We start from the raw sequence: 26,848 nt of genomic DNA, 5'->3' as shown, positions 1-26,848 counted from the left end.
AAATTATTATTTTAGTGAGACTGACTCTCAACATGCAAGAATGCGAAGCCTCGTCTAAGAACTACAGAAGCGGGGTTGGGGATTTAGCTCAGTGGTAGAGCGCTTGCCTAGGAAGCGCAAGGCCCTGGGTTCGGTCCCCAGCTCCGACAAAAAGAACCAAAAAAAAAAAAAAAAAAAAACTACAGAAGCATTCAGGACTTCTGTCCTGCAGTTTAAACTTGTTACAATTTCACCTTTTCTCTCCACATCCTGTTTTTGCTGGTTAGATTCCCTGGCTCTCCGCAAACTGCAGTCCAGGAGAGATTCATGTCTGACTGTATACTGGGATAGCACCACCAGGGTTTCTCCCTCTTCAAAGTCTGGTAACATGCCCCAACAAAAAGCTCCCACAAGAAGTCAGCCCACGAGGCCTCCTGACTATAGACACCCTACAGGACACAAAATATTATTCCTGGTCTTATTTTGGTCCTCATCTGTGACAGCCTGGGGACCACACCTACCAGGTAAAATTACATCACTGGCAGGTCAAGAATGACACCTACTGAGCCAGCTGTGTAAAAGCAGATGCAATAGTTAGATTCTTTTCTTCCAACATTTTATATAAGATTTCAATCTGTGCTAACAAGGCAAGCCAGCCTTAACTGTCACCTGGAGGTCTCTTTCCACTGTGTCAGGGATAATCCTCTTATAAAATTACTAGAAGCATTCCATCTTCCCTATTCTTTGACAATTCCTTGAAAGTTTGGTAAAATGTCCCAGCAAAAAGTTTCTACAAGAAGTCAGCACATGGTTGGGGACTTAGCTCAGTGGTAGAGCGTTTGCCTAGTAAGCGCAAGGCCCTGAGTTCGGTCCCCAGCTCCGGGTGGGGGGTGGGGGGTCAGCACATGAGGATGTACGTCTTGATCCCTATGCCCACGTCCATCTGCCCTGTAGTTACGGGTCTCTAGCTTTCCTATTCCTGTTTTCGAACACAGAACTATCAGTGTTATATAACATGTGAACATAAACAATACAAAATAATACTCTCCATATTTTTATGTGGTGTCTCCTAGACCTGAATTTATGCCATCTTATTTTCTGCTTCCCCACCCCACCTCCAAAGACAGGGTTTCTCTGTTAACAGAGCCTTGGTTGTCCTGGACTCAGCTGGCCTGGAACTCACAAAGATCTGACTGTCTCTACCTCCTGAGTGCTGGGATCAAAGGCGTGGGCAACCACCACACCCGGTCTGTTTTATGCATTCTCTATTTTACCCTCTTTATTGACTAATCAGTCAAGAAATTTGTTTTATGAATCCACCAAAAGAAAAGCTTTTAATTTTACACAGTGTCTCTTCAAATGATTTTAAATGTTTCATTACTTTACTACTATATTTACTTTTAAATTTTTATTTCAACAAGATACAATGTCTTTTAAACACCACCAAGATAATCAAGTGCTCTATGTAGCCTCTCTCCAGCAAGCTGGAGTACAGAGGCAAGGCTGTTAGAAAGCAGCAAGCCATGCTGTGTCTAGGATTTGGCCGAGGGATCTGCTGCCGTCATACAGTCCTCTATTCTGTGTGACCTTCTTTGTCTTCCCACCAAGTTGCTTGGAGTCTCCTCAGTGGTTTCCTAAGATTTGCCTATGCTTACCCAAGGGGCATCTACACTCTCCTTGGGTAAATCACCTCTATTTTCTCTGTTCATCCCCCTAAATTAATTTCATTTTTCTAGTGTTTCTTTTACTTCCACACCTTTGCTCTTTTTGTTCTATTTTCTGGAAGATTCTTTTTTTCTACTCAGCCATCTAACTCTTTGGTACACTCTTACACTTTAGATACCAAAATGTTCCTTCCTCGGAGCTCTATGGAACCTAATGTGGACATACCACGACAGTTTTTTAAATGCCTCTTCACTGTTCTTGGCAACTAGGTCCCCGGCCTCTTGCTGCTGTGTACTCTGAACTGTATCTGTGGCCTAAGTATTTATTATGGCCAGGGGATTTCCTCAGATGTCAGGGGGATCTGAGCACCCTTCACTGTTAGAGGGAGACATTAGGAAGTGGGCTTTGCCCAGATGACCAAGGCAAGAAGCCAGCAGATGCCAAACTTCAGCCACTGCGGATCTTGTCCTTAAGACCAGTTTCCAAAGAGAAGACTCCGTCCCTGCTTTGCATGTGAGCATATCACCCTTATGAGCCCAGAAAGGAATTGAGGCTTACTAGTATAGGATGAAGAAGCTCACGCAGAAGCTTCGATTCTGGTCACCTCACTCCTACCTGCTCCTTGCAGGTCTGAGGCCATGACTTACAGGCTCAGTCTTGCCCCATGTGTGTTCATGTCCCTAGTTCTTGGAAGCAACTAACTTAACAAAGACACGCCTAGGCGTGACTGCTGGTCAAGATCCTGCCTTCCTGTAGCAGCTCCAGAACTCTAGCTGGTGACCTGTTTGCCTCTGTACTTCTACTTTAATTCTTGGCTAGCCAGCTTGTTAGAGCCCAGAACTGACAATTTAGCTCTACAGACACAGTCACAAAACTTAATCTTTCCTCTCTTTACTTTTCTCTGGGATTGTGTCCTTTATTAAAACCACTGCAATGAATCTTATTAATTCCCAAGCTTCCTGCTTTGTGACATACAAATGTAAGGCATTCACCTGCCTTATAGCGCGCTCAGGCTGTGTCCTACAGTTCTGGCCATTGTTCACTGGCTCAATACCTAGTTCACATTGGTCTGGCCTACATATTACTTTAAATGGTTTTAACATATCAGCATCTTACCCACCAGCTGACTTCTCTTTTAGGAAGAGTGTGGAAAGCAGCTGTGCCTTTGTGACTGGTTTTTAATGTCCTGAACTGGTGGGAACATATACTTTGGGATCTGGTGTAGTTTCTTTTGTGGCTTTGACCAAGTTTTTGTTGTTGCTCTCACCCTCACCCCCACCCCCACCCCCGGCCCCCAGCTCCCAGACATGGTCTCAACTTTGTGGCCTGACAGGCCTGGACCTTGCTTTGTAAACCAGTATGTCCTTGAACTCAGAGTCCCACCGATCTCCGTCTCCTGATATGGGGGTGAGGGGTGAGAAGTAGGGGGTGGGTGTTACTTATGCTAAAGGTGTGTGCCACAACACTAATGCCATTTTTTGCAAATGTTTGTATACATGGAGACCAAGAAATAGATTGCAAGAATCAGTTCTCTCCTTCTACTCTGTAGTTCTAGAACTAAACTCAGGTCATCAAGCTTGGCAGTAAGCACTTTAACCCTCTAGCCCATCTTGCCAGCTCTGACCATTTATTTTTATTCACTGTCTACAATATCTGGTACACTAAATGCCGCCTGACAAGTTTGTATTCAAGCCTTCTATGGCCTGACTAAATTCCTGCTTCCGGCAGCGTGGCCTGTCAACTTCTTCACATAATTCTGTCTTCTTTTTTTTTTTTTTTTTTTTTTTTTCATTAAGGATGTTAACCCCAATATTATTTACTATCTGCCTTAAGATCCTCAAATGACAGATTTAAAAGCAGGGTACAGACCAGACATGGTGGTGCATGCCTTTAATCCCAGCACTCCAGAGGAAGCAGCAGGAGGATTTCTGTGAGTTTGAGGTCAGCCTGGTCTACATACTGAGTTCCAGGACAGCCAGGGCTATGGAAGGAGACCCTGTCTCAGAGCAAAGAAACATGCCAACAACACAGGCCACGTGGGGCTGAGGCTACACTGAGAATGCACTCAAAGCGGAGCGTGTGAAGAGCACACGGGCAGTGTGCAGTCTCTGACCTCAGCACTGCAGGCTGAGGCAGCAGGACGCTGTTCAAGGGCAGCGTAGGACACTAAAAGTCCAGGTCAGTGAAGAGGGAAAAGGCCCGCCTACTCTCCTCCTCACAGCTTCTGTTTCTTCCCTAAGGTCCTTCAGGAGGCTACGCATTCTGCACTGTCTTCCACCTGCTGTGAAATCTGAGGGTTCCATGGACGCATGTTTCCTTGGAAATTGAAATGTTCCCACCAGCAGAGCCCGGGAGTTCCTACGTGGCCAGAGTATACTAGTACTAGACCAGCTTTACTTTTCAGTGCTGGGGCAGAAACCTAGTGCCATCTGCATGCTAGGCAAGCTGTACGGAGCTGTGTCACCCACCAGACACATGACATTTCTTCCTTTGTGAGTGTGTGACGCTGGAGACAGAGCCCAAGCTCAGTCGGGCTAAGCAATTCTCTATCACTGAGTTATTTCCCCAGAGTTGTCCTGTTTTGTTTTGTGGAGCTGGCCTCCCTCTCACTCACTTCCTCGTAGTCCTCAGAGACACAGGTATTTAAGAAGCCTCCTGGATGTAAGATGTAAGATAGGGCTTTTCTGACTCTCTTCCCCATGTCCTAGTCATAAGACCAAGGCCAGCTGAATGTGAGGGAGCCATGGGTCCACCTGCAGGTTTTATCTTCCTGGAAGGGGGGGGGGGATCCCCTGTCTTTCAAGCCACCCATGTCTGTAAAAAATGGAAATGTATTCTCCGCACTTGCATGCCTGGAGTAGGCATTATACCAGCCTTAGCTTTGCAGTGCTAAATAAAGTCTGGGGTAAAATCCCAACACAGGAACTGGTCAGGTTTCTGGCCGTCCTCCTGCCCACCCCAGACAAAGGCACTTAGGAAATAGAGCCGTGGACAACAAAAGCTTCCACAATACCCTGGCAGGCCTGTGCCATGCCCTTCATAGCCACCACTTTCCTCCTCCCTGCTGCAGGTCACAAGCACCTAGAAAGAGGTGCTGTGGTGTCAGGACAGTGCTCCATCAGGCCATGGCGGGACACAGACTGAATCTGGCATTCATTCTCACGTCTTCAGAACGTTCTACAGAGTTGTTTTGCTTTAAGCTTCTGACAAGGGGTCTCATTTAGGCAGCTCAGGCTTGTCTTGGTCCTAACTCAGTCTACCATATACCAGGATAGAGGTGTGTGCCACCCTGTCTGGCTTAGGTTCTAGATGCTTCAATAAGGATGGATTTTTTTTTTTTTTTTTTTTTTTCTTTTTTTTGGGGCTGGGGACCGAACCCCGGGCCTTGCGCTTCCTTGTCAAGCCGTCTCCCACTGAGCTAAATCCCCAACCCCAAGGATGGATTTTAAACCCCACTCACACTCAAACAAAGGGAGAGTCACAAAACACAATGTCATATTATCCAAATACTCAATGGGCAATTTCTTTATCACATAAGGTACAGGTTACATGTAAGTATCTGGTCTCTTAGAATTTCTAGGTATGCCGTAGTAGTATCCCAGCTGACACAGGGACTCCATGCTACTTCTCTTGCATGTTAAGTGCACACTGCTTCCTCTCAGGTCTGTTCAGGGAAAGTGTTCTGCACTCACCATCCAGTTTCATCTGCTCTGGGCAGTAATAGTGAACCACTGCTAAGAGAGCAGCGCCATCACTGCCGTCTCTCATCAAGTCCTCCAACAACGGGAAGTAGGGTGACTGCCTAGCAGAGAGGTGTTCTCGCCGATAGCGGACCTGCAGTTGATAAAAGGAAAATGGTCTCTGCGTGTGAGATCGCTTCACCCTGTGTATGTTACAGGCACACTGCTAGAGCAAGATTTACATCAAGTCTAGAGCCACATGAAGACCAACTGTTATTGCCTAGAAAAGGTCAGACTGTGTAGATGATGTCCTCTGTCCAGAGCAAACACGGCAGATCCAGGGGCTGGGCTCCGTGGCTACACTGCATGGCAGAGGTTCGCTGCTAAGACCCCAGGGCCAGTCTAACTCTAAACCAACTCTGGCAGTGGGCACACATGGAAGGAGACAAAACACGTATCTATACTATCGGATGCCAATGCATTATAAACTAATGAGAAACAAGTTAAACAGTGGGCATTCAGATGCTTGAAAGACCCAAGCTACAGGCACTGTTCTAAGTATTATCAACATTAACGCTGGCCATTAAGAAGTACAAAATAGCATTAATCAATAGTTTGAGAAATTTCAGAAACCAGATTAAACAAAATTTCTCACACCACTACAGCAGCCACCAAGAACTACAAGTGAAACATCAGGACTAAACTCACAAGATCATCAAGCAAATGCCAGACCAAGACTCCCTTATGTGCACACCTGAAGCAGCTACCTGTTGATATTCTATACACCACAGTCCACCCATGCCTTTCTCTTCACAGTCAGAGGGGGGCTGCTCAGTGTAGACACGACTCCCCGAGAGCTGCAGTGTGCCGCTCTCACCTAAGTCAGCGCCCAGAGCAGGGTACCCACCAGCCCACATTTTCTCCAGGAGCACATACAATAGAAACTAAGAACAAGCAAGGGAGCCAGCGCTGCCTAGAACAAGAGCTGTTGGTTTCTGAGAGTTCTGCAGATGAGTCCAACTCAAAGAATCATCTTGGAATCTAGACTTTCAGCTAATACTTCCATAAATACTTGGCAGAATTAGTAGTGATGCTCATTAGAAAAACACTTGAAACCGATTCCTTTACTTTTGGCAACAATGCTTGCTTTGTGTTGACTGAATATTCCAACACACATTTTAACTTGTTTCTCAGAGCCCACAACACATACTATCGTAGGGAACCCGCCTCATACTGTACCACACGTGCAAAGTCCACAGGTTCCAGCATGCAGTGCATCACAGCATGCTCCAGGCCAGGCTTTCAGAGACACCAGACAGGGAGTGAGCAGGCATGCAGTAAAGCAAATGGTTCTTGAGTAAAGAATGGATGGTATGGGTAAAATTAGGCTGACACTGAACTACAGGGGCCCAGAAGGATCACATGGTTGCTATGCTCACCCACACCTTCAAACTTCTAGCTGGGAAGTGTTTAGGTGGTCGATCTTGACCACATTTTCTTGTTGGTCTACTTACTGAACACCATTGTAGGATCCCCACAGCCTCTCTAACAAAGCAAAGTTAAGGAGGACTGTCTGGGGTTACAGTTGTCTCTTTCATCAAACTTGTCTGAAACCAAACCTCGCTTCAGGACACCTGAGTGTCACTAAGCAAGCCGCCCTCCTCCTCCTCCTCCTCCTCCTCCTCCTCCTCCTCCTCCTCCTCCTCCTCCTCCTCCTCCTCCTCCTCCTCCTCACAAACACACGTAATGGGAACTCCACTCAAGGTTTACAGGGCCTTTAGCAGCCTACAGCCATGGGGCCCCAAGTGGGGACCCAAAGGGAAATATGGGCCAAATAATGAAGCTACAGGACCCAAACAATCAAAGGGCACATACAAATCCATCTGCAAAGAGATCCAAAAGTACATAAAAAGGTTCCACTTGGCACTAGCCATATCCTATAAGGGCAGCAACAAACTGGATCACTTCCAAATGAGCCACCAGTTAGGTACTGCTGAAATGACTAAATCAAATCCTGGTTTTCACTTTGTGTGGAAATTCACACATAATTTCAGAAGCCCTGCATTTGAACTGACCTAACTCAGACTGCAGAATCTGAGCTGAGCTCCATGTAGACCTATGGGATAGAAACAAGGAGACCACACTAGCAACAGCCCTCTCTGCGGTCCACCTGTACCCTCAGTGGGAGAAAGCCTTTGCAATCTGACAGTTCTAGGGAAGGCGGTGAGAGAGACCACCGCTCAGGCAAAGTCACAGCAGAGTGGAATGAGTCCAGCCACTAGGTCACCCCTAGTCCTCTTAGCGTCTGCTAGAAATGACGGTGTCCTGTCAGCTATGCTGTACTGGTCACTCAGAGATCACTTAGCGCCTAGGGGAATGGACATGGCATCCCAAAGTGCCACATAACAAAACCCATCAGCGTGGCCAGCAGGGCTCATGCTAGACAAGCTACAACAGCCCCCAGGTGGACATTAAACAAACAAACAAAAACCAATCTTGGGTGCGAGCAATTTTAATGGAAGCGCATGATGGCAACAAGATGGCTTTGCAGATGGCGGATGGCGGCCTGGGTCACTTACGGGTACTAACTTCCAATACCACTTGGAGGGAGACTGCTCAGGAAGCAGGAAGGAAGGTGGAAAGGAATGTCAGCACTGCAGTCCAGGTGTGGCTGTGACACACATGCTCACACAGAAGAGACAGAGAGCCTCTGGTAGCAGAGGCTTTCCAGTGTGCACGACCTCGCTAATCACAATACCAGGCAATTTAACCGGAAGGTAACCTGTCCCCTTCACACCTCTCTGCTTCACAAAAGCAAAGAATGGTTCCAAACTTGAAAAAGACAGGGAGCAGGCTAAAGGTCTGCTCCCTTTGCCTATGCCCATGTGGGCCTGTCCCCACCCAAAGATTAGGGAGGCATTCAGTCCCAGCCTGATTCTCTATTGACCTGGCTGACTAGAGCTGACCGCTGTAGAGAGAAAACCACAGGGGAGAACACACGCTGCTCTTGGGAGCAAAACTGTGTTAACAGTCAGGCACTCCTGGGTACATTCCACTGACTGTGACACATGGCCTTGGCAAAAGAGAAAATGACCAGGGACAAGGCCAAAGCAGTACTGTGGAGGAAATGTACCCATCTGCACCTGTCCCAAGGCACGCACTTCCCACTGGCTCCGGGACTGGGCTTTGGACCCATCAGTCTCATGGCCCCTGACAGGCCAGCTCAAGAATCTGCATGGGCACAGCTGCTACCTGGCCTTTTCTGCTCCATCTCTGACCCTCTGAAGCTCACTCCCAGCTCAGGCTACACGCTTCCTCACTGAACCCCCCAAGTCCTCCCAGAATACCCCGGGTTCAACAAACCATCAGACCTTTTTGGGGTTGGGCATAGAAGACAGGTTGCCCATGGCAACTCCTAACTGAGGCATGGAGAGTCAGCCACCAGGAGAATCTAAGAGGCTGGCTTGCTTAGGGTGATAAAAATATAGAATGAGCAAGTAGAAACAAACATAATTCTTCAAAACTACTAACATTAACTTAGTGTGTTTTGAACAAATTAAAATTACCCTTTACCTTTTGATGAGCGGGACTTTCCAGTGGCTGCTGTTTTAATTTAACTTCTTTCTCTGTTATCTCTCTCATTTTAAGATTTACCTAAGGCAGAAGAAAATACATTAAAAAGGCTACTGCTCTCCCATCTCCTCCATCTGCTCTTCATCATCAGCAGACCCCACAGCACTTGCTAATCTCTCTAACAGCGGCGCCATCAGGTCAGTTACAAAGATACAGAACACCTGGGTTCTGGGGCCCACGCTCTGCCCGGAGTCTCAGGGTCAGCAGCCTGCCTGCCCCCGCCAAGCCACTGCGCCTTCAAATGCAGCGCAGGGCTTTCCTCACCACTGCGCCTTCAAATGCAGCGCAGGGCTTTCCTCACCACTGTGGAGCCAAGGCCATGCACACTGAACACACTCATCTGCTGCCACCCATAACAACCTACCTAACTCTGGGCCACACCTCATCTGACTACACAAAGTCATAGATCTAAGTAATCTCTCTTGAAATTAAGACAGTATAAAATTTGTATTTCTATTGGGCCAAAGAGACAGTTTAGCAGACAAAGAAGGTACCTGTCACTCCAGCCTAGTCACTGGAGTTCAATCCCTGGAACCCACATAAAGACAGAAGGGGAATACAAGCCCCACAAAGTGTCCTCTAACTGCAACACACCTACTGTGCCACATGTGTACCCCAACCATACATGATGCACACACACATCACTCACATACACACAACCTAATTTCTTAATTTGTATTTATAAAATAATGGCATGCTTTGTAAACATACACACTAATACTTAGGAGTGGTTAGAGCAGTAACAGTCTGCGTGGTTTATCATCAAAGAAAAATACAGTATGTGAACTCTTTACCTACACAACATCAAGAAGGTAGAAAATCTCTTTAAAACTGCGATGAAGGAGCTAGAGACAGCTCAGTGGCTAAAAGCATTGTTCTTGCAGAGAACCTGAGTTTGATTTCAAGCTCACAGACCCCTCCCCCACATGAGTACGTGTGCTTATGCTCAGGATGTCAGGATGCCAAAATACGTACATGGAAGTCAAGAGGACAACTTGCAGGACTTAGTTCCTCTTCTACCAGGGGATCAAACTCAGGTCATCAGGCTTGGCAACAAGTAGTACCCTTATCTGAGAAGCCATGTCACCCACCAAGAGATTTTTGAACGAAAGTAAAGCCACTGTGGAAAACTGGGTGGAATGGCTCATGCTTGTAATTTCAGCTCTTGGAAGGTACAGATAGAAGATCAAAGTTCAAGGGCCTCTCAGCTACACAGTCAGTTCAAAATCAGTGAACCCTTTTAAAGTAATGGGACCCTTTTAAAAAAAAAAAAGGAAAACAAAACCATTTTGAAACTAGCCAGGTGGTGGTGCATACCTTTAATACCAGTGCCCATAGGAAGCAGAGGCAGGTGGATCTCTGAGTTCAAGGCCAGCCTGGTCTACAGATTGAGTTCTAGGACAGCCAGAGCTATATGGAGAAACCTTCTACCTAAAATGTAAATTAATTTCAAATTTTTGATAAAATGGATATTTTAAAGTAAAATATCAATTATTTTTCAAATTCAAGAGTAACCATGGTAAACCAAACCAAGTATCTGCTGTAAAACCATGTGGCCCAGAAAGCACAGGAGAGAGCGCACCACCACCTAACGTAAGGAGTGGGCTTGAGAAACAGACAGGAAGGCTGGAGGGAGGTTAGCCAAGACAAGCCCCACCTTCTTCTGAGTGGGGAGTGAAGCTGAGCATGGCAGTCAGCACTGACTTTTAAAACATTAACTGCGGCAAGAACTGTCGTCTCAGCTTCCTATGCTCACCCTGAAACTGGGAAGCAACATCTTCATCCAAAAAGAGAGACTGTCACCCATTGTCTCCCACGGAGCTGCAGCACCCAGGGAAGATGCCTAGCAGTCCTTTCCAGGAGAGCTGAAGCTGACTGAACTCATAAGCAATCTATCAAGTTCTCTACAACAGTTACTAGTGGTCGGAAAACTGCAGCCAGTGAAGTCTGAGATCTGCTAGAAAGGGCACAGGAGCAAACCTGAGCTACCCAGCACTGGGGCGTCTGAGGTAAGACTGCTCAGGCTGAGCTACGTAGTAAGTTCCAAGCCAGCTTAGGATAAACAGCAAGACCTTGTCTCTAAAAAAAGGGAGGGGCTGCACAACTCAGTCGGTAGAGTGTCTAATACTCACAAGGCTCCAGGTTCAAGTCACAGCACCACATAAAACTATGCGTAACACTTGGAGGTAGAGGCAAGAGAAGCAGGAGTTTAGTTCAACCTCAACTAACAAACCAAACAGACGAAAAGTAAATTAAAAAAAGGTGAATTCCAGGTTCAGTGAGAAACACTGTGCTTTGGGAATAAGGAAAAAAGAGAGGAAGATAACAGACAGACATCATCTCCTGGTCTGGGTATGTACCTGCACTTAAAATATACATATGACCCCCACCATGTGCATACAGACACACACAAATGTCCTTCCTTAAAATACCAAGAACCTCTTATCTTTTTGCAGTGTGGATACTGCACGAACAATGTGAACGGCTGGTCCTTCAGAATCAGGGAGGGCACAAGGACCAGACAGCAGCCTCCACAGCAATGACAGCTACAAACAAACAAACAAACAAACAAACACGCACACAAATGACTGCTCAAAGTAGGAAAAACATGACTGGGTGGAGCTGCCACGAAACGAATGTGAAAAGGTCAAAGTCCTAGGAGAAAAGCAGGTCTACTACGGTGAATACCTTACTCTGGTCTCAGTAGCCCCTGGCAACAGAACAATGCAGGGCAGAAGCTACTGCAACCCTACAAAATAATGGAGAACTACTACACGTTCCTAAAGAGAGGGAGGGAAGGAGGGAGGGAGGGAGGGAGGGAGGGAGGGAGGGAAGGGTTTTTTAAAAACAGGATGAGATAAGCAGTCATCAAACCAGATGACAGAATTCAACCACAGGGACAGTCACAGCAATCTAAGTGGTCTAAACACTAATGACAGAAGCTATCAAATGAACGACGAGAATGGCAGACTTACAGTGTGTTCAAGAATCCACTTAAACAGGAAGACAGCAGAGTAAAAAGACTGTGTATGCTGGTGCACACCTTTAATCCCAGCACTCAGGAGGCAGAAGCAGGCAGATCTCTGAGTTCCAGGCCAGCCTAGTCTACACAGTGAGTTCTAGGACAGCCAAAGCTAGACAGAGAAACCCTGACTTGAAAAAAAACAAAATAAAATCAAAACCACAAAAATGTTTCTGGAATGAATTCCCTCCAAATACTAAAATTAAAAACAAAGTCTTTGCAGATAATCCCCTCATAAAACAAGAAAGCGCCAAGATCGCTAGTACTTGAAGAGAAAGGCAGCATACTAAGTACATGAGACAGAGCAAAGCTCTGCTCAGAGGGATAGCAGCACCCCGGCCCTCATCCGTGAGAAGTAAGCAAGTCTGAATGAACTAGCTCTCTGCCTTAACGAGGGAAGAGAGTGCGTATGATGCGTCCACTACTCACTCTATTTTGCTTTTGTTTTTAGTTTAGTGCTGAGAACAGAATTAGGCAAGCATCTCTGTCACTGTGCTGTTGCCCAGCTCCTAGAAACAAGGTCTGTCTGCTCGAACCACAGAGAGGATGAACGCTTGAGGTGCCAGAGGTGCTGCTCCCTGGATCTGACCGTTACCTGATGCTGGACACCGCACCACACTGCACATGCTCAGTCGCTGTGTGCCGGTAACGTGTAAGAGGCAAACACTGAGGCCAAGACAGGGAAGATGCCGGGCACTCAAGGCCAGCTTGGTCTTATGAGTTAGGAGCCTGTCTACAGACAGTCAGTCAGTCAGTCACACAGACAAACTGATTAAAGATGAAATGAAAACAAAAAAATAAATAAAATACATAGCAAAAAAAAAAAAAAACCAATAAAGGTAAAAGGAAAAAATAAATATTAAACAGGACAGACATGCAATGTTCTGAAGATAATGAAGTTGGTAATCTAGAAAAGAACAAGGAAGAAAGTCATGATCAGTATCAGGAAACAAAGATAGGGTCACTAGAGACTGCAGATACATTTACCCGAAGGATAAACAGCAAGAAACTTTATGCTAACAAAACTTAAAATGAACTCTGTAAAAGCCACAAGTTATCAAAAATGACACAAAAATTGATTAAAAAATCTAAACAACTTAAAGTACTTATAGAAGTTTTCACAACTACATATATATACATCATACACATACATCATATACATTTATATACACATCATATACATACATATATACATCATATATATGCATATATACATATCATATGCATACATATATATCTACATGCATATGCACACACACACACACACACATATACATCTCTAGACCCAGATGGCTTCACCAGCAAGTACAACAATTTCAGAATGAAATGAAACCAATTATATTCAAATTACTGCATAGAACAGAAAAAGAAAAACATCCCGTCTCTTTTGAGTCTGCATTATTTATTTTGAGTCTTTTTATTTTAAAACAATAAAAAGAAATGCATTAGAAGAAAAAAATTGCAGACAGTTCTGTGGGTACTTCTACTTCACATTCCACAAGAGAAGGGAAATGTACTTTTTAATTTAACTGTATTTCTATTAACTAGCAACAGGCAACTAGAAATGAAACGAAGAAACACCACTTACAGCACAACTCAAAACACTGAAATTCAATTTCCCTGGAGATAATTAATGAACAAAAGTATTGCAACTGCATTCCTCACAGGGTAATGACACAGCCACGGTCCCACTGATCCAGGTTCTAAAATTCATGAGAGCATGCAGATGACCTACCAGAGCTAAAACAACTCTTTCTTTAATAAAAAGATTCAGTTCAAAGACATATATTGTCTAAATTCAAGTCATTATTACAGAGTATTGTTTGTATAAACTACAGTCACCTCAAGTTACCATGGAACTAGTCACACAGGTCAATAGAGGAGGAGAGTCTGGAGACACACTCACATATGCAGCTCAATGAGGTCCCAGTAGAGCCACTGCCACAGTAACGTGCAGAGGAAAAACCTCTGCTCTGGGGAGTCTCTCACTGCTCTCTGTGAAAACAGCAGGGTACCTCATCCTTTCCCTGCTTAGACACAATGTATAAACTCCAAGTGCATTAGAAAGCTCAGGGGAAGAGGAAATACCACCAAACCACTAGGAGGAAGAAAGGAAGCAAATCCTTGAAGTCTTTTTTTTTTTTTTTTTTTTGTTTTTGTTTTGTTTTTTTTATCCTTGAAGTCTTAGGACAGGGCAGAAATCTCTCAGCAAAAAAAATGTAGGGGTTGGGGATTTAGTACCTAGGGAAGAGCTTGCCTAAATCCCAGGAACCCTTTAAACTAGCTCTCCCAGGAACCTTTGCTTTGCAAATTACTAAGAAATGGTAAAAAGTCCAAACTAAGAGAAGAAAGTCCTGACACACATTCCTAACAAGGTACATACATAAGACAAAGAACACCATTTAAAACTGGCTTAGACCAAGAATGGCATTACTCACTTGTAATCACAATTGTCAAGAGACTGCTTAAAGAAGAAAGACCAAAAGTTTAAGGACAGTCTAGGCTCCAGAGTCCCAAGCCAGCTTCAGCTACAAAGGAAGACTCTATCTCAAACGCACGCGCGCGCGCACACACACACACACACACACACACACACACACAAATAAAACTTGTGTAAAAGATCCAAACAAGGACCTGCAAAAAGAAAACATGAGAATCTAGTACACAAATGCTCCCAATCAAAGACCCGACCGAGTCCTGATACCAGTTAAAACCAAAAGATTCCTGCTCTGTCTCTGAATTTAAAAGATGCTCCCTTAGAAAACACTGGCAGTTTTCTCTAGAACCTTAAGTAAATGCTGCATGTGGAACAAGACCTTAGTCCAGCACTTGGTATCACAGGCAGTTCAAGTTCAAGGCCAGCCTGGTCTAGAGTGAGACGCTATCAAAAGAAGACAGAGACGATGAAGAAGGAGGACTTAAGTATTTAGAAGATACTCACCTGACATAGCAATTCTGCCCAGTACCCACTTAAAGAAAGAGCCACAGCATCCAGACAGCCAAATGCCCCAGCGGCTTTATTTAAAATAGACAAAAGCTGGAAAACACCTAGGTGTCCATGAACAGGGAAGGACAGACAAATCATGACATAGTCATAGAAAGAAATTCTACAAGGCATAAACCAAACTGAACTACTTATTTGGTTCATCGAAAGAAGCCAAGCACAAGAACATCTCAAGCAAAGCCTGGATGAAACCAATCTACCGCATTAAGAAGGCAGTTAAGTCTGCGCCTGGGCCTGGGGAAGTGCTGACTCATAAGGACCCAAGGCAGCCCTGAGATGAGAGGAGAGCTGCCCTGACTGGAATGGCTGTAACAGGTCATCATCACTGCTTAAAATGCAAGGGATCGATCGCCACATGGAGAATGTAAATCATGTTTCAGTACAGTGAAGATTTTTTTTTATTTTTGTTTTGTTTGCAATTGTTTTTTTCAAGACAGGGTTTCCCTGTGTAGCCCTGGCTGTCCTGGAACTTCCTCTGTAGATCAGGCTGGCCTCAAACTCAGAGATCCACCTGCCTCTGCCTCCTGAGTGCTGGGAGGTATAGGTTACCATCGCCCAGCTCAGTAGAGAGAGTTTTAAACCTCAGGTCATCAGTAAGATTCTGAAGATGACTCGGTAGGTGAAGTACCTTTTAAACCAAAAAAGTTAAAAGAGCCCCCCGCCCCCACCCAGAAATGGGCCATGGTACAACTTGGAGCACCTAGGAGGTAAGAGGACCTAAGTGCCCACCAATGACGACTCACGTCAGCCCCAGCGTGGACAACCAGGATGGTGTGCCTGCTTAGCTGCAGGCCGTCAGGTCCCAGAGAGACTTTCCACCCAGGATGAGCAGTCATAGCAGGGGCACTGCTCTGCAGAAAGGCTCTATCGACTACACCTCAGTCAGGAAGAGAAAAGGAGCTCAGGATGGCAGGAAAGGCTTCCACTATCTAAGCTACAGGAGATCAAGGTCCCAGAGGGATGCCACAAGGAAGGCAAACTCAATACGCTCCCTAGACTTCAACGCTGAAGCCTTGAGGGACCTGTAAGTTATGCAGAGGACCTCTGAGAACGCAGGACGTCCAGCAAAAGCTGCAAAAGAGCTCCACCTGGCTGGGCAGCTCACCTGGATGCGGAGTCAGAACAGCGAGCCAGGCGCACACACTGCATCCGATGACGCTGACCAGGGAAAAGCCTACAATCTAGCAACCACCAGAGAAGCCACACCAGGGAAAACAAGTCAAAAAAGGACTGTAAGCTACTGTGGAAATGCTAAGGAAATAGCAAACCATGAACTACAAATACAAATATTAGGTAAGAAAAAGATTTATGAAACCTGAAACAAGAAGAACAAAGTATGGTCCTAGATAGGAATATGGCTGTAGAAGCAGATACAATAATGTCAAGTCTAACAGTGAAGTGCCAATGTGTCTGTGACCCAAGACCATGGGACAGAGATGACCAAACATTTCTCACACTCGCACATCTGCACACAACGTCTAAGAGTGACAAGTTGGAAGACAAAAATACAGTGTACTTCCTTGAAATATTACATGAATGTAGTCTGACATGATGGTATATGTCTGTCTGTCTGCCCCAGAACTTAAGAGGCAGGAGAATCAAGAGTTCAAGGTCATCCTCAATTACATATCCAGTTTGAGGCCAACCTGGGCTACCTTTCTCAAAAAAATAAGGGGTGGGGAGGAGAGGGATCTCGGTGGGTAGGTAAAGTAGTTGCTAAGCAAGCATGAGAACCAAAGTTCAAACCATGTGTTCTAGTTACAATTTCTGCTGTGATAAAGCACAGGAACAAAAGCTGCATGGGGAGGAAGGATTTACTTCATCTTCGACTTCCAAGTCTACATCACTGAAGAGCTTCAGAGCAGGAACCCCAGCAGGGAAAGAACCTGGCACAAGAACTGAAGCAGAGGCCATGGAGGAACACAACCACTTGCCGTCTGCTTTCCTATACCCCTGGGACCACCAGCCTAGGGTGGCACCACCCACAATGAGCTGGTCCCTCCCTGAACAGTCGTCAACAGAAAGAATGCACGAGGGGCTTGTCTATCAGCCAGTGTAGTGAGGGTATTTTTTCAAGTGAGATTCCCTCTTACAAAATGACTCTAGCTTATGCCAAGGTGCCCTAAAACTAGTCAGCACAGCACGTAAACCCAAACACAGTAGCAATCTCAGTGCTTCTACAGCAAAATGGAAGGTGGACCTTCTCTCCAACTAGGAGGCAAAGAACAACACCTGAGACTTTCTTCTGCAGGCTTGCCATGGCATGTGCATACCTGTACTCTCACATGAACACATGTGTACACAGCAGTATACACTGATAAACAGACACGCGATACACAAGAAACTTGATTCCTCCCCTGTAACTATCAAGTACCTAAGATAAAAATGAAATCCATTAGCTATAACCACACACACATGCACATTTTCATACACAAACCCATCTTGCTCAATTCTCAGTGCTCAGGAGTAAGGAGTGTCTGCTAATCTACTGGACCCCTAGCTGGATAAATTATCATGCAGTCTCAAATGACAGACTCTAGTGGCCAAGTCCCAATTTGAGGAACAGGAAGCAGGCAACTGTCCATGAGGCAGAGAGCTAAACAGGCACTCACCTTATTGATCCAGAACACCATGGCATCCTCAAGGTCATAAGGAAGTTCTTTTGAGGCGCTGAACGTAGAAAAGCGCTTGACACTGGCCACCACCTTCTCAATGCTGATCATCTCCACAGTATAGGCCATCATCAGGGCATCCACCATCGCCATGTGGCCACTCTGGGAACAGAGGCAGCAATCAGCATCCTACACATCTTGCAGGTCCCAATGCAAGAAAACTTTCTGCCTTGCCTTCCCCCAAAGGACAGCACTGGCTGGCCTGTCCACCCCTGGCACTGCTCCAGCATGCAATAATGGTCTGTGGTTCTCGTTTCTTGCCAGCAGACTTAGGTTTCCGCGATAGCTCTGGAAAAAAGCTCTGGAAAGAGGCTGCCCACTTCCTCTGCCTCCAAAGGTTCTGGGATGGCACCAGGGCTCTCCTTGTATCACACCCTACCTTTAGTCTCTTCAGAGCTTTCTCTTCACCCACACATCACCCTTAAACTGAGGGAAAATAGCCATGGCATACAAAATGCCAGGAACAAGCTAACAAGAGCAGTGCAAGGGCAGCGTGGGCCAGGCGCTGGGCTAATGTGCAGAGGCACAGCCTCTGAGCACAGGGAAACAGACTCTGCAGTGGTGTCCACTGCCACACTTACATCTTCACGGTGACAAACAACCCAAAAGCAAAATGCTCTTTCCACAATCATGACATTCTTTTTTTTTTTTTCCTTTTCTTTTTTTCGGAGCTGGGGACCCAACCCAGGGCCTTGCGCTTGCTAGGCAAGTGCTCTACCACTGAGCTAAATCCCCAATCCCATGATGACATTCTTTAAAAGGCAGTTGTGTCATTAAGGTCCACCAATACACATGGGCAAACCTCACCATCTTGTCACCTAACGGCAGGGCACTGAGGAATGCGTGTCAGGCACTCACCATCTTAATAGGTGCCTGGCTGAGATCAGCATCTGTCACAGGGGTATCATCACTCTCCATCACATAGATGCCCTTCCGGGACAGGGCCTGGATGACAGACTGATGTCCTTGCAAGGTAGCCGCCTGGTCCCCTTTCAGGATGAGGCTGCAGACACGGCAGTACAGCTCACTGGACAGGAGCAGCTTAATAACAGGTGGCTTAATGTGCTCCTGCTCATACTGGTCGATGTAAAACGGGTCTCGGAGATCCTCAGGGATGTTGTCTACGGCAAGAGAAAGCACTGGATGAGTAGGCATGCACAGTCTGGCTCAAGTACCACTAGCCAGATAGAACACATAAAAGCCCCTTCCAGGAAAACCCTGACAAGATACAGCCACAATCAACACACAGAGATCCAGGTCCAACTAACAGTCTCCTTAGCACCACAGAGGCAACAGGAGACACTTCTGCAAATGCCACGTCATCGCAACGATTGGCAGGATGCAAGCACAGAATTCCTGCGATGTTAGAGGGCCCAAAGGAAACCAGGATGCCATGGAACTAGGATTATGCAGTATCTGGTGACCCCAAAGAAGGGGCTATGGTACAATAACATTCATTCTGGGTGGGGAGGGAGTCTCCGTGTCTTCTTTCCAACGGAAGTCAAAGTCAGGTAACAAGCAGAGACCCAACAGCTTTTGTTTAAAAAGTAAGCCAAATCTGTTGCCACTATAACCACAACAGAACAATGGCAACCAGCTTCTAGTTATCTTTGGTTCAGGCAGCATACTGTTTAATCACAATTCTGGTGAATCAGGAGTAATAACTAATTGTGCCCATATTACAGATAAGAAAACTGAAGCACAGAAAAAGGATGTAGCACGTCCAGTGTCACAGAGACAGGACCCAACTACAATTTGGCCTTTCATACCTAAAATCCTGAAGAAGAATCTCATTCCTTTATCTAGGGCCCCAGGGACCTTTGGCATCTCTGTATTCCCACGTACAGAGAATGGAAAGTTCAGTCTTCTCAAACATCCCCACCTCCAGAAGAGTTAAGAAAGCTGGCATTACCAAGAAGAAAGCCCACCAACACCCAGCATTCAAATGCTGAGGAAGAAACATACTAGATCATGCTACCCCACCCCACAATCAGTGCACGTGTGTGCTGGCTGGTTTTATGTCAACCTGACACAAGCTAAAGTCATCTGAGAGGAGGGAACCCCAATTGAGAAATGCCTCCATTAGATAAGGCTACAGGAAAGCCTCTAGGGCATTTTCTTCCCCCACTCCCCAGTCAGACAGGGTCTCCTGATGTATGTAGCTCTGGCTGTCATGAAACTCACTATGTAGACCAGCTGGCTCACCGCCTGCCTTGGACCAATAGAGATATCCCTGCTCCTGCCTCCCAAGTGCTAGAGGGTTAAGGATATGCGCCATTATGTCCGGCCCATTTTCTTAGCGACAGATTAACCCACTGTGAGCAGTGCCACCTGAGCAGGTGGTCCTGGGTTCTGTAAGAAGCAGGCCTAGCAAGACAGTAAGCAGCTCCCCTCCAGCCTCTCTGCATCAGTTCCTGTCCCCAGGTTCCTGCCCTGTATGAGTTTCGATTGTGACTCCTTCAATAATGAACAGTGATATGGAAGTGTAAGCCAAGCAAACCCTTTCCTCCCTCCCCACTTGCTTCTGGTCTGGTGCTTCCTTAGAACAATAATAATCCTAACGAGGTCGCCATCCACACTCCTCTAGCCCTGTGCCAGGTATAGAACCACACTGAGAAAAGGTCAGCTTTTCAGGGGCTGCTTCTTCCTGCCCCAGCATTCTCTCTCTTGCTCCCTTCTGTTTGTTTCTGAGCTATAAGTAAAACAAAAGGGCCACACCACACTTCAGAGTGAGAAGTCCCGTGGAACAGAGCTAAGAGGCAAGAACACAGTAGCTGAAACTGTAGGATCTGGTTCTGAACAGGTAAAACCAAACAAGGGGGGTTGGGGATTTAGCTCAGTGGTAGAGCGCTTGCCTAGGAAGCGCAAGGCCCTGGGTTTGGTCCCCAGCTCCGAAAAAAAGAACCAAAACAAACAAACAAACAAACAAACAAACAAACAAGGATCTGAGCTAGGGAGGCTAAGCTCTAAATTTGTTTTGCTGCCAGGAAAAGGAGACAGGAGTCACCAAGGCCTGCACCTTCTTTAAGTGTCTAGTAGAGCTATCCTCTACCTAACGTCCAGCCCATAACTTCTTACATGTTCAAAATCCCAAGAACACATCTTACTTCACTCCTGGGAGATTTTACCCACCTTGAGGCTTGAAAAAACATGGATGTGTGCCTATCCCAATATGTATACTAGCCCCAGACACCTCCTCAAAAACCACCTATATGACAGTTCCACGTGATGTCTGGAATATCTCAAGCCATATTGGCTGTCCAAGCCACTCTCCCCTTTCACCTAGATACCAGTAAGGTTCCTCTCTAAGAGCAGAATAGCGCAGCTTAGGAGGGACCCCACAGAGTCCCGCTCTGCTGCAGGGAAGAAGATGGTGTACCGCAGAAGCACAAACAAGAACTGGCACTTGACAGAGACAGGGAAGCCCTCAGGAGGACGCAGGAGCTCACAGACACGGTATAAAGACATAAGCAGCCTGAACTTGGAAGCCAGCAAGACAGGAAAAAGCAGACAGGACAAACATTCAAGAGGAAATGTTTCCCTGCAAACAATCAACCTAAAATGGTTCGTGTCATTGGCACATTGGATTGGACCCTGTACACTTCAGATTCATGACAGAAAACCAGAAAAATTATGTAGGTAGACAACAAGCTTACATGCAACAGTCGCCACACCTGTGAGCTCCCTCCAATCCAGTCTTAGGGTGCTTCAGCCCACTCAGCAACAGAACCTCTTCCTGTGGTCCTTCAGGGAAAAACTGTCCTCAGCTCAGTAAGGGAGCTCCACTCCTCCCAGTCTACCAGGACAGTGACTGTCCTAAGATATGGGACATGTCAGAAGCTATGTTTGCACACATCTATTTGTCTAGTAGCTAGCAGTCAGCATTGTTCTTTTAAAACAGCAACAAAGGGCTACAGAGATGACTCAATGGTTAAAAACAAGTACTGCTCTCTTCTCACAGAGGACCCAAGATGGATTCTCAGACCCCACGTCAGGCAGCTTGTACCTACTTGCCTAGAAAGTTCTAACACCCTTTCTGGCCTCCATGGCCAAACTACTTATATGCACAACCCCTGCCCCCTCAACACACACACATACATACATAATTTTAAAATGATAATGATAAAATATTACAAAACAATACAAAGGCATTGTAAATGCATTCTGAATCTGTTTCAAGTGACATATTTCTCTACAAGAGACAGTAGTTTACAAATCACTCATTCAACAATTATTGGAGTACCTGCATAAACCAGGAAATGTATGAATATGCTAGGCCACCAAAAGGAGATGGAAGGCCATCACCCTCAGCAAAGGCTCTGAGACTCTGAAGAGGACACGAAAACAGCAAGCAACTTCCATGACGAGAATCACACTGGAGTGTGCACAGAGCCCAGCTGAGGCAGACAGAAAAAAACATGTCGCTGACTCTCATCAGACAAGTCAAAGAAATAACACAATTCAGGACAGCACAGGGAAAATCTGATGCTTCACCAATTCATCCAGCTGGTCCTTAACTAAGCACGCATTACACACTGTGCTTTGGTGGGACTGTCAGCAGGTTTATATACTCTGAAAGTAGAGAAAGGGTAAAGTAGAACAGGCTGAGTTAGGAGATAATGGAAAGAGGACTCAGAAATAATGTCTGCTGCTGCTTCCTGCAGAGAGTAGGAGACAGGCCCGGACACCAGCCGCTCAAAGGGCCTGTTACTAAATTAGGAGCTGTGGCCCAGAAGATGACCATGGTATTGGAGGAGCTCCATTATAGACATATGGCTAAAAGGTGGCATTCTGAAGAGGCTGGCATTTGGGGACCAGAGGAAAGACACAGTGAGAATGGAAGCTGGGCAGGACAGACTGTTGGTCACCCCATGCTAGGCTTGCAAAGAAGACATTACCAAAGGAGCTAAGTGGTGGCCAGGAGAAATTTGCTAATTGTAAAGCCATTCCTACTCCACCCAAACACACCAGGGAGAGCAACCAAACCAACACACATCAGGGACAAGCACACCGCAAACTCTTTGTACAGTGTAGCCTCAGGGGTGCATGCTGAGCTTCTAGTCAGAGGCCAGGAGGGTGACCTCAGAGAGTGGGGAGGGATTCCAAAACAGAAGGGAAGGTATGTGAGGTGTGTATATAGTAATGGCCTGGCCGCCTCAAGAGACCCATTTACTAAAACTCACTGCAACCAGAATTACGACAGCTGTGAAAGCTTCAACACAGCAGCGTGTTATAGCATCAGCCACCGGCCACACCAGAGATATGGCATATGCTTATAATATGCACTAGAGCTGAGACAGGAGGATCCTGGTGAATTCAAGGCCAGCTCAGGAAGCCTAGGAAGCCTAGCAAACTCAAAGAAAACCAGGCTCAGGTACCCTGACCCTGTGTCACAGAATTGCCAAATTGACAGCCAAGGCAGAAAAGTAAAAGTACTTTTAATAAAGAAAAGTGATAGACTGGAAATGAACAAGATAGAAACCCTAAAACAATAACAAATATGTATGTATGTATGTATGTATGTATGTATGTATGTATATACATATTTACAGATATACAAATACAATGAACCTGTGTCACATTTTAAACTGTTGAAAGCAGATTAAGATAGTTAGCAAGCATGGTGGCACACACCTTTAGTCCCAGCACTTGGGAAGCAGAGTCTACAGAGCGAAGTCCAGGACAGCCAAGGCTACACAGAGAGACCCTGAACAGAAAAAGCAAAGACGAAGAAAATAAGTATCTACAACCAACAGGGAGACAATAAGGGGAAGGCAGGGAGAGCAAGTGGCTAAGGCTGTCAGACCACAGAAAGGAACTGCAGGCCCAGAAGGGAGAGGGAACATGGTAAAAGGATGTTTAACCAGACATTGCAGAGAATTTTCCAATACTTATAAAATTTATGAAACCACTAAAAATGCCAGCAAGACTAAAAAAAGAACCCACATCCAAAAAAAACACTAATGACACCAATAGAATCCAAAGGCAAAACCTTTTTAGTATGTCAGAGGGAGTTGCTGGTCAAGCCAAGACAGCAGACTATTCCTGTTTGCCTTTTTATGCAGAAGACAGCTACAACCCCTGAAACACATCAAGGACAAGCACAGGCACCTAGAAAATGAAGAGAAAGGCTTGGCCCTCACACTGCAGGACAGCAGTAGAGTCGCATCCTTACCAAGGGCAGGCTTGGTGCTTGCTAAATGCTGGTACAACCAGCTAAACAGGCAAGGCAGCTGGTTTCTAGGCCTTGGAAGAGGTGGAATCAACAGGAGGTCCCACTAACAATAAAGCAATAGGGATGTGGGAATACTGTGGGGCAAAGGTGTCCTTCCATTTCTGGCCTAAGATACTTTCCTTAAAGCCAAAGCCACCATGGTCCAGAGGACATGGTCTTACGGAGCACCTAGCAGATGCTCTCCCTCTCTGCTATGAACTCTCCCCAAACAGATGAGGATTGTGCTGAAGGAAATCACGTTGTTACCAGAGATCTGTGGGTATAATTCTGAGCCCCGGCATCCCCAGCAGGCTAGGTTTGGCTGCCATCCTCAATACATCAAGTAATAAGACAAGTGACAGTGAAAATCAGAAAAAAGCACCCCTAAGTCCATCCTCAGGGTGCTGACATGAGATCTAGGCTTAAAGAAAGGACATGATTAATTAATCAAGCATTCTGGTCAAGGAATGACCCTGCCCATCACTGGCCAATCACAGTTTGGTCCTATAAGTTGTTAAACTGTGTGTGACCTCTTCCTGGGAGGCAGAGATGGCCAACCATAACCAGCAGTCTCATAGGCAGAGTCCCACCTACCCAGCCTGGCAAGTTCCTCTTGCCCTTAATCAACGGCAGCAGGGACCACCCCGCAAAGTCTATCACTTTTTCTTTATTAAAAGTACTTTTACTTTTCTGCCTTGGCTGAACCAGATGCTCAAGGCTGGGCACAGGACATGCTAGGACCATTGCTAACACTGAAGCTCAAGTCTGCAAGCAAACCCAACAGGATACTCACTGGCTACCAAATTAAGAGTCTAAGAGCCCTGCCACCGAGGGATCTCCTGACACTGCCACTCAAGTAGGATGGTTGACACACACCAAGATGCATGCAGTGTTGAAACATCTGACATTTGAAAATAGCCAGCACTAAATAACGGCAAACGCCAGGAACTCTGAAACAAACTAGAAAAGTTCAGCAAACAAAGGCTTTTAAAGCACTAAATATAGAGATGGAAAGCAGAACGACAGATATTTAGAAACTCACTGGGCAGGCTGAGCAGGATGGCAATGACAGGGGACCGAATCGAATGGCTGACTTTAAAGTGAAATCAACACATCCATCTAATCTGAACCACAGGCAGAAGATGGAGACTGAAACTAGAGAGGAACAGAGACAGGGAACTGTGGGAGTAGGGCTGTGCACCGGAGTCCCAGGGAAAGACTGAGCAAAATAATGGCTAAAACCTTACAAAATACAGTCAAAGACATCAACTACTGACTTTAAAACATAAATCAGGAAAACCCAAATGAGACTGAGCCAAGACAGATACTCAAACTTCTAAAGATAAAAACAAACAAAAGTTCTGAGGCAGAGGAAAGGCAGAGTTGCTGGAGGGAATTCCTAGTCCAGTGACAGTGGGACTCTCATCTGCAGCTGTGGGGTCAGTATGGAAAGGTGCCTGCAGCCAAGTCTGAGGATGACCTCACTTCCATCCCCAAAACCCACATAATTGATTCCTGTAAGTTGTCCTCTCACCTCCACACATGTACAGTAGCAAACACACACACAAACACCATACACATACACACGCCCCACATCTCTCACATACACAAACAATTAAATGTAATTAAAAAACAAAACTACTGGCTGGAGAGAGAGCTCAGCAGTTAAGAATGCTGGAAACTCTCGCAGGGTACCTGAGTCCTAGCTGCACGTAGTAGCTTACAACTATTTGTAACTCCAGTTCCAAGGGATCTGACACCTTCTTTTGACCTCCCTGTACATAAAGCAGGGGATTGGTGTACAGACATACATGCAAGCGAGAAACACCCATATTTATAAATAATAACATATTTTAAAGATAAATAAAATAAATAACTATGAGAATGGCTAAAATATATTCTCAAAGAGAAAAAAATAGTAGAAAAAAATGAAGCATCAAGAAAAAGCAGTAGGAAGAAATGAGTCATGTGGTAAATATAGCGGACTGTCCTTTGGAGTTTTCAGCTGACACATGGCACAAACGAAACTACCACACCAGAACTAGGCCTGGTAGCACATGCGTTGAATCCTAGCACTCAGGAAAAAGATGCAGGTGGATCTCTGTGAGTTCGAGGCCATTCTGTTCTACAGAGCTAGTTCCAAGACAGCCAGGACTGCACAGAGAAAAGAGAGAGAGAGAGAGAGAGAACAGAGAGAGACATAGAAACAGAGGTAGACAGAGACACAGGGAGAGACAGACAGACAGATGGAAGAAGGGGAGGAAGAGGAAGAGGGGGAGGAGAGCAAAAGAGAGAAGCGGAGGCTGACTAGGGATACAGCTTAGAAAAAGTAGGTAAAGCAGGAAAAACAAAAAAGGACAAACAATATAATATGCAGGCGGTATTCAAGTATTCATAAAAAGTGAAGATAATGTTTCCAGAATCTTGAGTCCATCTGCTGGCTTCTCCACCATAAGACTGAGAGATAGGAACTGGTCAATGGAAATGAAGTTTTAAAACAAACAAAAGAAAGAAAAATAATGTTTCTCTCAACCTTCTCTCAAGTCTCACTAAAGTTTACAAGAAGAGGAAGGAAGTGCCAGGAGCTGTGCACTGCAGGCTTAGCTGCTGGGTCCTTTCTCCGGTCTTTGAGACTAGCCCTGTCCAGAGCACCTTTCTCTATCAGCCTGCCCTGGCAGGGATTTCCTGGGAAAACCTCCGTTCTTTAAGTGGCCATTGCATTATCAGAAAGGATAGTGCCCTCCATCCTTATCTGCCGAGACCCATGGACATCTAAAGTGGGAATAGTACTAAACCCTGCTCCTGTTCCCCAGACAGACATAACTGATGAAGTTCAGCCTACAATGAAGCAATCGTTAAGACCCCAGGAAGGAGTGTTCCATGATTAATCACACCACTCCAGTGGTTCTCAACTTGTGAGTCATGACCTCTTTGGAGACAAATATCAGGAGTTGATATCAGATATCCCGCATATCAAAT

At 45.7% G+C, this 26,848-nt stretch overlaps 1 protein-coding gene across 4 annotated transcripts in view; it reads right to left on the bottom strand.

Moving 5' to 3' along the window:
* Camsap1 (calmodulin regulated spectrin associated protein 1) overlaps positions 1-26,848 on the bottom strand; it is a 56,120-nt gene that overhangs the window by 18,472 nt on the left and 10,800 nt on the right. For 2 of the 4 annotated variants that reach the window (XM_032903057.1, XM_032903056.1), the window contains exons 2-6: positions 18,514-18,776; positions 17,596-17,757; positions 8,898-8,978; positions 7,904-7,936; positions 5,337-5,478 (exon numbers count right to left, since the gene is read on the bottom strand). In XM_032903057.1, coding sequence (XP_032758948.1) covers positions 5,337-5,478; positions 7,904-7,936; positions 8,898-8,978; positions 17,596-17,757; positions 18,514-18,776 — 681 coding nt within the window. The remainder of the gene's footprint in view (positions 1-5,336; positions 5,479-7,903; positions 7,937-8,897; positions 8,979-17,595; positions 17,758-18,513; positions 18,777-26,848) is intronic. The other 2 variants (XM_032903059.1, XM_032903058.1) reach the window with 1 other exon arrangement.

Source organism: Rattus rattus, chromosome 5 (genome assembly GCF_011064425.1).
Source record: "Rattus rattus isolate New Zealand chromosome 5, Rrattus_CSIRO_v1, whole genome shotgun sequence".
Taxonomy (NCBI): domain Eukaryota; kingdom Metazoa; phylum Chordata; class Mammalia; order Rodentia; family Muridae; genus Rattus; species Rattus rattus.
The sequence above is the reverse complement of the archived record's forward strand: the minus strand, read 5'-3'. Positions and strand labels throughout refer to the sequence as shown.